General features: G+C 46.5%; 1 protein-coding gene across 1 annotated transcript; it reads left to right on the forward strand.

Annotated features, from left to right (window-relative positions):
* The first annotated feature begins 396 nt into the window (after positions 1-396).
* On the forward strand, positions 397-5,698 carry LOC144579148 (uncharacterized). Its single transcript, XM_078348421.1, has 2 exons — positions 397-837; positions 1,068-5,698. The coding sequence occupies exon 2, from the start codon at positions 1,515-1,517 to the stop codon at positions 4,377-4,379; it is 2,865 nt and encodes a 954-aa protein (XP_078204547.1). The 5' UTR covers positions 397-837; positions 1,068-1,514; the 3' UTR covers positions 4,380-5,698.
* The last annotated feature ends 6,305 nt before the right edge of the window (positions 5,699-12,003 follow it).

Genomic DNA, 12,003 nt, shown 5'->3' on the forward strand with positions numbered 1-12,003 from the left:
TGGGGAGGGTTTTCCAGGAAGGGAGACGATAGCATGAGCAAAAGCTTAGGTATACTAATAATCGTAGACTGATAATCATGGCCTGGTGCGCGCACCTTTTCACGCCAATCCATTAAGATTCCGAGCCCTTTGTCCTCGCCTCTCCCTCCAGTACCTAGCGCGCGCGCCGCTCCCTACCCCGCCCCGAATCCCACGGTTGTCAGTAGCTGCCTTGTGCGCGTACCTTGCCGCGCCGATCAGTTAAGGTCACAGGTCCTTAGTGCGCGCGCCTCTCCCTATAGTACACCGCGAGCGCGCGCGCGCCACCCCTTCCATTGCCATCAGGTGCCTTGTGCGCGAACCTTGCCGGCCAAACCGTTCACGTCTGGCGTCCTTTGTGCGCGCGCCTCTCCTTCCAGTACCTATCAGGCGCCCCTTCTACCCCGCTCCATCCCTCGCCGCCATTGCTCACAGGACGCTCAGAGTCCAGCTGTCAAGAGTTCAACGATCCGAAAATAGCCACTGCGCCCAGCAGTGGTTACCTGGGCACTCTGTGCCCTTTATCCCTGTCCCGGTCCCTTCCCGGGGCCGAGGACCCAGCAGTAGGACTCAGTTTCCTTGAGCCTGCTGCCCGCATCCCTCACTTCATTGGCTTGCGGGATCTCTCCGTTGCTCCTGCCCCTGGACAGAGTGGCAAGCCTTCCTACCCAGACACTTGTAATCAGCCTGGTGTCGAAACAACTCCAAGGATTTACTCTTCAAGCCCTGTCTTCTGTACGGCGATCCTGCCTTCAATTTGAGGCCCAGGTACCACAGCAAGCCAGTGCCCTAAGGACTCTCAGAGAGGCCCTGGAGAAGGTAATCGCCTTTTTGTGGCCCAGAACACCCTGCTCTACCCCACACTCCCATCCAGAGATCATGTAGAGGGCCCTCATGGGGAGTGGGGCAGGGATGCTTAAGCAGGAAAAAAACCCCAGAGGCCAAGAAAAGCCCGATGATCAGAAAGGGGGCCCTGAGGGCACCAGGGATGCAGGGTCTGCATTTAGACCCCTGCGGGACAGTGGAGGCCTCTCTCCCTTTGTACCCAGGCCCGGGCCCCTGCAGAGAGACCTCCATACCCAGAGGTCAAAAATGCCATCTGAAAAGAAATCCCAGCCCTCCGGGATTAACTACTGCCACAACTCCATCTCCAGCTCCTCCAGCTCCGCAGGAGGCTTCCCGTGGGTAAAGAGGGGGAAGGGGCCAGCCTCATCTGACTGCCAGCTGCCCCTCACTTCTTCAAAGGCAGTGACTGAGGTCAGCCCTCAGGCTGTCTCTCAGGGTCAGGCCCAGTCTGAAAAGGCAGCAGATTCAGCACCTGGGGAGAAACTGGCCCCCAGGAGTGGCTCCCCGACATCTCAGGCCTCTAGGCCTCATAGACGAAAGTACCCTCTGCTGCGACGCAGGCGAGGGGAGCCTCTGAGGCTGCCATCTCCCTTACAGCTGGGTTCCGGGTCACCGCTGAAGACCTGGACCTGGAGATAAAGACCGAAATCATGTGCCTTAATTGTGCACTGCAGGGTGAGGAAAAGTCCCTCTGGGAGTGCAGAGCCTCACTGCTGTCCCATGCTTTGGGACTGGCAACAGGGACATCTTCTCTGCCTGCTGTCTCTAATGCATCCAGCACAGAGGCACAGCAGGAGAGACGCAAGTCCCAAGATGGCCTGGACCCCGTGGCCCTCCAAGCATCTGCTGCAGGGTCCCCCTCTAGACCTCCTGTGTCTGGGAGGAACCGCAGGTCAGCAGGTTCCCTGTTATCCTCCTCAGACACCCTTCCTGCGACCTCTGCACATTCCCAGGACTCAGCCCAGGCCTCATTGTCTGCTCCAACACAGCCAGACCAGGGCACCACAACACACTTAGCTGCAGGGGCTTCCTTACCCACCACTTCCACCTCGAGCCCCCGCACCAAAAGAAAGTCGACCTGGGCTGCAGGCCTGGCTGGGAGCCTTCCTGACCCATCTTCGGCCTCTCCCACCACCACCCTGGCCAGACAGAGGGTGAGTGATTTCACTGTACTACAGAAACTTGATGCTATCGCTGCAGCCATTACCCAGCCCAATCCTGTGGTCATTCATGGACAGCAGCAAGGAACCTGCACCTTGAAGCAGTTTCATCCATTTTTCTGTCCAGCTGCTTCAGGTGCAGCCCAGGCCTCATCTTCTGCTCCAACACAGCCAGCGCAGGGAACCACAGCACCCTCAGCTGCAGGGGCTTCCTTACCCACCACTTCCACCTGGAGCCTGGCTGGGACCCTTTCTAACCCATCTTCTGCCTCTCACACCACCACCCTGGCCAGACAGAGGGTCAGTGATTTCACTGTACTACAGAAACTTGATGCTATCGCTACAGCCATCACCGAGCCCAAACCTGTGGTTCTTCATGGACAGCAGCAGGGAACCTGCAACTTGAAGCAGCCTCATCCATCTTCCCATCCAGCTGCTTCAGCTGCAGCCCTGGCCTCATCTTCTGCTCCAACACAGCCAGCCCAGGGCACCACGGCACCCTCAGCTGCAGGGGCTTCCTTACCCACCACTTTAACCTGGAGCCTGGCTGGGACACTTTCTAACCCATCTTCTGCCTCTCTCATCACCACCCAGGCCAGACTGATGATCAGTGGTCCCACCTCACTACCAAAATTTGCCGTGACTGCTGCAGCCACCACCCAGCCAAAAGCTGTGGTCCTTCATGGACAGCAGCAGGGAACCCGCTCCTTGAAGCAGCCTCATCCATCTTCCCGTCCAGCTGCTTCAGCTGCAGCCCTGGCCTCATCTTCTGCTCCAACACAGCCAACCCAGGGCACCACGGCACCCTCAGCTGCAGGGGCTTCCTTACCCACCACTTCCACCTGGAGCCTGGCTGGGACACTTTCTAACCCATCTTCTGACTCTCTCATCACCGCCATGGCCAGACTAACGATCAGTGGTCCCACCTCACTACCGATAGTTGCCGTGACCGCTGCAGCCACCACCCAGCCAAAGCCTGTGGTCCTTCATGGACAGCAGCAGGGAACCCGCTCCTTGAAGCAGCCTCATCCATCTTCCCATCCGGCTGCTTCAGCTGCAGCCCTGGCCTCATCTTCTGCTCCAACACAGCCAGCCCAGGGCACCACAGTGCCCTCAGCTGCAGGGGTTTCCTTACCCACAACTTCCACCTGGAGCCTGGCTGGAACACTTTCTAACCCACCTTCTGCCTCTCTCATCACCGCCTTGGCCAGACTAACGATCAGTGGTCCCACCTCACTACCTAAAGTTGCCGTGACCGCTGCAGCCACCACCCAGCCAAAACCTGTGGTCCTTCATGGACAGCAGCAGGGAACCCGCTCCTTGAAGCAGCCTCATCCATCTTCCCATCCAGCTGCTTCAGCTGCAGCCCTGGCCTCATCTTCTGCTCCAACACAGCCAGCCCAGGGCACCACGGCGCCCTCAGCTGCAGGGGTTTCCTTACCCACCACTTCCACCTGGAGCCTGGCTGGGACACTTTCTAACCCATCTTCTGACTCTGTCATCAACACCCTGGCCAGACCGAGGGTCAGTGGTCCCACCTCACTACGGAAACTTGCCGTTATGGCTGCAGCCATCACTCAGCCCAAACCTGCGGTCCATCATGGACAGCAGCAGGGAACCCCCGGCTTGAAGCGGGCTCATCCGTATTCAGATCCAGCCGCTTTAGCCTTGAGCCCCCCCACCAAAAGAAAGTTGACCTGGGCTGCAGGCCTGTCTGGGACCCTTTCTAACCCATCTTCTGCCTCTCTCATCAACGCCCTGACCAGACCGAGGGTCAGTGGTCGCACCTCACTACGGAAACTTTCCGTTATGGCTGTAGCCATCACTCAGCACAAACCTGCGGTCCTTCATGGACAGCAGCAGGGAACCCGCGGCTTGAAGCGGGATCGTTCATATTCAGATCCAGCCGCTTTAGCCTTGAGCCCCCCCACCAAGAGAAAGTTGGTTCCAGGCTATGCCAGGCAAATTCTAGGCCAGGCTATCCAAGGCAAGGCAAGGCAAGGCTATTCCAGGCAAGGCTATTCCAGGCAATGCCAGGCAAGGCAAGGCAAGGCAAGGGACAGCAATGCAATCCCAGGCAAGGCAATGCAATCCCAGGAAAGGCAATTACAGGAAAGGCAATTTCAGGCAAGGCAAGGCAAGACAAGGCAGGGAAAGGAAATTCAAGGCAAGGCAATTGCAGGTAAAACAAGGCAAGGTAATTCCAGGGCAGGTAACTCCAGGCAAGGCAAGGAAAGGCAATTCCAGGCAAGGCAAGGCAAGGCAATTCCAGGCAAGACAAGGCAAGGCTATTCCAGGCAAAGCAATTCCAGACAATGCAAGGCAAAAAAAGGCAAAAAATTCCAGGCAAGGTAAGGCAAGGTAAGGCAAGTCCAATCCAGGCAACTCAAGTCCAATCTAGGCAACTCAATTTCAGGCAAGGCAAGGCAATTCCAGGGAAGGCAATTTAAGGCAAGGCAAGGCAATGCAAGGCAAGGCAATTCCAGATGAGGAAAGTCAAGGCAAGGCAATTTGAAATGAGGCAATTTCAGTCATGGCAAGGCAAGACAAGGAAAGTCAAGGCATGTCAATTCCAGGCAAGGAAAACCAAGGCAATACAAGGCAATTCCAGGCAAGCCAATTCCAGGTAAGGCAAGGCAATGCAATCCCAGGCAAGGCAATCACAGGAAAGGCAATTTCAGGCAAGGCAAGGCAAGACAAGGCATGGAAAAAAAATTAGATGCTAGGCAATTGTAGGTAAAACAAGGCAAGGTAATTCCATGGAAGGTAACTCCAGGCTAGGCAAGGCAAGGCAATTCCAGGCAAGACAAGGCAAGGCTATTCCAGGGAAGGCAATTTCAGGCAATGCAAGCAAAGGAAAGGCTAAAATTTCCAGGCAAGGCAAGGCAAGGCAAGGCAGAGCAGGGCAGGGAAGCACAGGGCAGGGAAGGGCAGGGAAAGGTAAGGCAAGGCAAGGCAAAAGGCAAAAGGCAAAAAAAAAAAAAAAAACAAAAGGAAACAGGCAAAAGGCAAAAAAGGCAAAAGACGAAAGGCAGAAGGCAAAAGGCAAGGCAAGGCAAGTCCAACTGAGGCAACTCAAATTCAGACAACGCAAGACAATTCCACGGAAGGCAATCCAAGGCAAGGCAAGGCAATGCAAGGCAAGGCAATTCCAGACCAGGAAAGTCAAGGCAAGGCTATTTGAAATGAGGCGATTTCAGTCATAGCAAGGCAAGGCAAGACAATTCCAGGCAAGGCTATTCCAGTAAAGTCAAGGCAGGGCAATTCCAGGCAATGAAAAGCAAGGCAATGCAAGGCAATTCCAGGCAAGCCAATTCCAGGTAAGGCAAAGCAAGGCAATTTCAGGCAAGTCAATTCAAGGCAAGGCAATTCTAGGCAATGCAAGGCAAGGCAAGAGAAGGCAATGCCAGGCAAGGCAAGGCAAGGCAAGGCAATGCAATCCCAGGTGAGGCAATGCAATCACAGGTGAGGCAATTACAGGAAAGGCAATCTCAGGCAAGGCAAGGCAAGACAAGGCAGGGAAAGAGAATTCGAGGCAAGGCAATTGAAGGTAAGGCAAGGCAAGGTAATTCCAGGGAAGGTAACTCCAAGCAAGGCAAGGTAAGGCAAGGCAATTCCAGGCAAGACAAGGCAAGGCTATTCCAGGCAAGGCAATTCCAGGCAATGCAAGGCAAGGCAAAGTAAGAAAAGGCAAGGCAAAGAAAGGCATGGCAAGGCAAGGCTAGGCAAGGCAAGGCAATGCAATCCCAGGCAAGGCAATCACAGGAAAGGCAATTTCAGGCAATGCAAGGCAAGACACGGCAGGCAAAGGAAATTCGAGGCAAGGCAATTGCCGGTAAGGCAAGGCAAGGTAATTTCAGGGAAGTTAACACCAGGCAAGGCAAGGCAAGGCGATTCCAGGCAAGGCAAGGCAAGGCGATTCCAGGCAAGGCAATTCCAGGCAAGACAAGGCAAGGAAAGGCCAAAAAATCCAGGCAAGGCAAGGCAGGGCAGGGCAGGGCAAGGCAAGGTGAGGCAAGGCAAGGTAAAACAAGGCAAGGCAATCCCAGGCGAGGCAATCCCAGGAAAGGCAATCCCAGGCAAGGCAGGGCAGGGCAGGGCAGGGCGGAGCAGGGCAAGGCAGGGCAGGGCAGGTTGGGGCAGGGCGGGGCAGGTTAGGGCAGGGCGGGGCAGGTTGGGGCAGGGCGGGTCAGGGCAGGGCAGCGCAGGGCAAGGCAAGGTGGCAAGGCAAAAGGCAGCAAGGCAAAAGCCATCAAGGCAAAAGGCATCAACACAAAAGGTGGCAAAAGGCAGCAAGGCAAAAGGTGGCAAAGGGCGGCAAGGCAAAAGAAGAAGAAGGCAGCCAAGGAAAAAGAAAGAAAAAGAAAGCAGGCAAGGCAAAAGCCGAAGAAGGCAGGCAAGGCAAAAGAAAGAAGAAGAAGGCAGGCAAGGCAAAAGAAGAAGAAGGCAGGCAAGGCAAAAGAAAGAAGAAGAAGGCAGGCAAGGCAAAAGAAAGAAGAAGAAGGCAGGCAAGGCAAAAGAAGAAAAAGGCAGGCAAGGCAAAAGAAAGAAGAAGAAGGCAGGCAAGGCAAAAGAAGAAGAAGGCAGCCAAGGCAAAAGAAAGAAGAAGAAGGTAGGCAAGGCAAAAGTAAGAAGAAGAAGGCATGCAAGGCAAAAGAAGAAGAAGGCAGATAAGGCAAAAGAAAGAAGAAGAAGGCAGGCAAGCAAAAGAAAGAAGAAGAAGGCAGGCAAGGCAAAAGAACAAAGAAGAACGTAGGCAAAGCAAAAGAAAGGAGAAGATGGCAGGCAAGGCAAAAGAAAGAAGAAGACGGCAGGCAAGGCAAAAGAAGAAGAAGGCAGGCAAGGCAAAAGAAGAAGAAGGCAGGCAAGGCAAAAGAACAAGAAGAAGGCAGGCAAGGTTAAAGAAAGAAGAAGAAGGCAGGCAAGGTTAAAGAAAGAAGAAGAAGGCAGGCAAGGCAAAAGAAAGAAGAAGGCATCCAGTTTCTGCTTTCTCCACATGGCTAGCCAGTTTTCCCAACACCATTTGTTAAACATGGAATCCTTTCCCCATTGCTTGTTTTTGTCAGGTTTATCAAAGATTGTATAGTTGTATGTATGTTGTGTTGCCTCCGGTGCCTCTGTTTTGTTCCATTGGTCTATATCACTGTTTTGGTACCAGTACCATGCTGTTTTGATTACTGTAGCCTTGTAGTATAGTTTGAAATCCGGTAGTGTGATGCCCCCCGCTGTGTTCTTTTTGCTTAGAATTGACTTGGCTATGCGGGCTCTCTTTTGGTTCCATATGAAGTTCATGGTGGTTTTTTCCAGTTCTGTGAAGAAAGTCAATGGTAGCTTGATGGGGATAGCATTGATTCTGTAAATTACTTTGGGCAGTATAGCCATTTTCACGATATTAATTCTTCCTAACCATGAACATGGAATGTTTCTCCATCTGTTTGTGTCCTCTCTGATTTCGTTGAGCAGTGGTTTGTAGTTCTCCTTGAAGAGGTCTCTTACGTTCCTTGTGAGTTGTATTCCAAGGTATTTTATTCTTTTTGTAGCAATTGCAAATGGCAGTTCGCTCTTGATTTGGCTTTCTTTAAGTCTGTTATTGGTGTAGACGAATGCTTGTGATTTTTGCACATTGATTTTATATCCTGAGACTCTGCTGAAGTTGCTTATCAGTTTCAGGAGCTTTTGGGCTGAGGCAATGGGGTCTTCTAGGTATACTATCATGTCGTCTGCAAATAGAGACAATTTGGCTTCCACCTTTCCTATTTGAATACCCTTTATTTCTTTTTCTTGCCTGATTGCTCTGGCTAGAACTTCCAGTACTATATTGAATAGGAGTGGTGACAGAGGGCATCCTTGTCTAGTGCCAGATTTCAAAGGGAATGCTTCCAGTTTTTGCCCATTCAGTATGATATTGGCTGTTGGTTTGTCATAAATAGCTTTTATTACTTTGAGATACGTTCCATCGATACCGAGTTTATTGAGGGTTTTTAGCATAAAGGGCTGTTGAATTTTGTCAAATGCCTTCTCTGCATCAATTGAGATAATCATGTGGTTTTTGTTTTTGGTTCTGTTTATGTGGTGAATTACGTTGATAGACTTGCGTATGTTGAACCAGCCTTGCATCCCCGGGATGAATCCTACTTGATCATGATGAATAAGTTTTTTGATTTGCTGTTGCAATCGGCTTGCCAATATTTTATTGAAGATTTTTGCATCTATGTTCATCATGGATATTAGCCTGAAGTTTTCTTTTCTTGTTGGGTCTCTGCCGGGTTTTGGTATCAGAATGATGTTGCTCTCATAAAATGATTTGGGAAGGATTCCCTCTTTTTGGATTGTTTGAAATAGTTTTAGAAGAAATGGTGCCAGCTCTTCCTTGTGTGTCTGGTAGAATTCGGCTGTGAACCCGTCTGGACCTGGGCTTTTTTTGTGTGGTAGGCTCTTAATTGCTGCCTCAACTTCAGACCTTGTTATTGGTCTATTCATAGTTTCAGCTTCCCCTTCCTGACACCTTACACTAAAATTAACTCCAGATGGATTAAAGACTTAAACATAAGACCTGGCACCATAAAAACCCTAGAAGAAAATCTAGGCAAAACTATCCAGGACATAGGAGTAGGCAAGGACTTCATGAACAAAACACCAAAAGCATTGGCAACAAAAGCCAAAATAGACAAATGGGACCCAATGAAACTCCACAGCTTCTGCACGGCAAAAGAAACAGTCACTAGAGTGGATTGGCAACCAACAGAATGGGAAAAAAAATTCGCAGTCTACCCATCTGACAAAGGGCTTATATCCAGCATTTACAAAGAACTCAAACTGATTTACAGGAAAAAAACAAACAAGCCCATTCAAAAGTGGGCAAAGGATATGAACAGACAGTTTACGAAAGAAGACATATATGAGGCCAACAATCATATGAAAAAATGCTCATTGTCACTGGTCATCAGAGAGATGCAAATCAAAACCACATTGAGATACCATCTCACGCCAGTTAGAATGGCGATCATTAAAAAATCTGGAGACAACAGATGCTGGAGAGGATGTGGAGAAAAAGGAACACTTTTACACTGTTGGTGGGAGTGTAAATTAGTTCAACCATTGTGGAAGACTGTGTGGCGATTCCTCAAGGCCTTAGAAATAGAAATTCCATTTGACCCAGCAATCCCATTACTGGGTATATATCCAAAAGACTATAAATCGTTCTACTATAAGGACACATGTACACGAATGTTCATTGCAGCACTGTTTACAATAGCAAAGACCTGGAATCAACCCAAATGCCCATTGATGATAGACTGGATTGGAAAAATGTGGCACATATACACCATGGAATATTATGCAGCAATCAGAAATGATGAGTTTGTGTCGTTTGTAGGGACATGGATGAATCTGGAGAACATCATCCTCAGCAAACTGACACAAGAACAGAAAATGAAACACCGCATATTCTCACTCATAGGTGGGTGATGAAAAATGAGAACACGTGGACACAGGGAGGGGAGTACTAAACACTGGGGTCTATTGGGGGGAAAAGGGGAGGGCCAGTGGGAGGGGGAGGTGGGGAGGGATAGCCTGGGGAAAAATGCCAAATGTGGGTGAAGGGGAGAAGGAAAGCAAAGCACACTGCCATGTGTGTAGCTATGCAACTGTCTTGCATGCTCTGCTCATGTACCCCAAAACCTAAAATCCAATAAAAAATTAAAAAAAAAAAAAAAAAGAAAGAAGAAGAAGGTGTTTTGTTCTAGTTATTCTAAGTAGTCTAGAATGCTTCGTATATTGTTTTGTTATCTCTTTGTATCTTTAAAGATTTTATGAGTGTGTCTTTTTGTTTATTTAGTCACATGTTTTTAATTTCCAGATAAACTTTGTATTTTGCATATGTTGTTCTGTTTTAGAACATAGAGAATGCTGTTGTCTTCCCTTCCTTTCTGCCAGTTCTCTCAGGTCCACATCAATAGTAAGCAGTGCATCCTTACTATTTCTTAGAAGTACTCTTGTACACATTACCAATATGATAAAATCAATAAGTAACTATCAGTTCTTATCTTTTCCAAATTATTGGTGTCATTTGATGCATTTTTGTATTTCCTCTTAAAGATCAGGACATAAGAGTCTTTTGTTCTTTGAGGGGTGGATGCAGTTACATGTCTCTTTTTTTTGTCTCTTTTGCTGGTTTCTTCTCATCTCCTTAATCATTAAATGTTACAGTAACCAGGAGTTTAGTTTTTAGATATGTCTTTATTTATACCTACTGTGTAGGTCCCATAATCAAATCACATGACTTCAAACATTTTATATATATATATATACTCATAACTCACACATTTATATCTCTAGATTTTACTTTGCTTTTGACATCAGATTTTTATATCTAACTGCTGACTTGATATCCTTACTTGGATATCTAACAGATATCTCAAGCTTTATATGTCAAAATATACTCATGATTTCCTCCCCTAAAATATATCACTCATAGTTTTCCCTATTTCTATGATAATTTATTCTCCTAACTGTCAAAAAACTGGGGTAATTTTTAAGTTTTCTTATTTTCACACAATCGTCAGTAAATCTTGTCAGTTTACTTATATATTAGCAAAGTAAGTTTATTTTATTGCTATTGGATGACCTGCCATAAATACATAATCTACCATAAATTTTATCACCCCCAAAATACATATGAATTTATAATTTAATCATAAATTATGAATATGAATTTATGAAATGAATAATCCATATGTAAATTTATATGAATAATTTAATATATGTGAATACATATTAAATATATGAATAATTTATACGTAAATTTATAATTTAATTTGTATATATTTTAACATATGAATTCATACATATGAATAATTCTTACATATGAATTGACGATATGTGTTTTGAGGATAATAAAAATTGTAATTCCTTTTTTTGTATGTTGGGAAAGAATGTTCACATATTCCTTACATAAAGCTCTATAAAGTTGCTGTTAAACTAGTTTTGATTTTTTAGTTATTGCTAAGGTCAAAGAAGATTCAAGGTTAGACCTATTAATGATAGAAGGAAGGTTGTGAAAAACTGAGGAAGGAACATTCTAGGCAAAGAGAAAGCAAGTGTAAAGTTTCCTTACCTAAAGCCTTTCGTGTATCAAAAAATGGAGCTTGAAAAATATTATTGCTGTGTATAGAATTTTAGATTAACAACTTGCTGTTTTATGTTGATTGCTTTTGTGAGTAAAGATTTCATTGCACAGCTTTCTGGCTCGTATTGCTTTCAGTAAGATTTTTGAAATCATTCTTGCCTCTGATACTCTGTATGTATCTTATTTCTCTGCATGATTTAATAACTGTATTTTTATCACTAATTTTAAGGAATTTACTTGTGATATGCCTTGATGTAGTTTTCTCATGTCTTCCATTTTAAGTTCATTGAAAATTTTAGATCTGTGGGTTTATCACTTGCATCAAAAGATTAAAAATTATTCTCTATGTCTTACCCTCTCTCCTCTATTATGGGACTCTGATTACTTACATAGCTACTTAGTTTTACTCTACAAAACAATGATGCTCTGTTCAATTTTTACTTTTCTCTTCTCTCTGTATTTCATTTGGGACCATTCTTACTACTATGTATTCAAGCTCATTAATCTTTCTTCTTTAGTATAAAATTTATTATTAATCCCATCCAATGCATTTTTCATTTCAAACATTATAACTTACATCTCTAGTAGTTTGATGTAGTCCTTTTTAATATTTTCTGTATCTCTCACCACACATGTTTTCCTCTAATTTATGGAACAATATATAGTATATTTGCAGTAGATGTTTTATTATCCTTATCTACTAATTTTATTACCTGAGTTATTTGGGGGTCATTAGTTTTATTGATTTATTTTACTTTTACTTAAGTTTCATATCTTTCTAGTTCTTTCTATGCTTGGCAATTATTGATTGTTTGCTGTATTAGTTTCCAAGAGTGGGTGTAACAAAGTTCC

This window comes from Callithrix jacchus, chromosome 14, assembly GCF_049354715.1.
Source record: "Callithrix jacchus isolate 240 chromosome 14, calJac240_pri, whole genome shotgun sequence".
Lineage (NCBI taxonomy): Eukaryota > Metazoa > Chordata > Mammalia > Primates > Cebidae > Callithrix > Callithrix jacchus.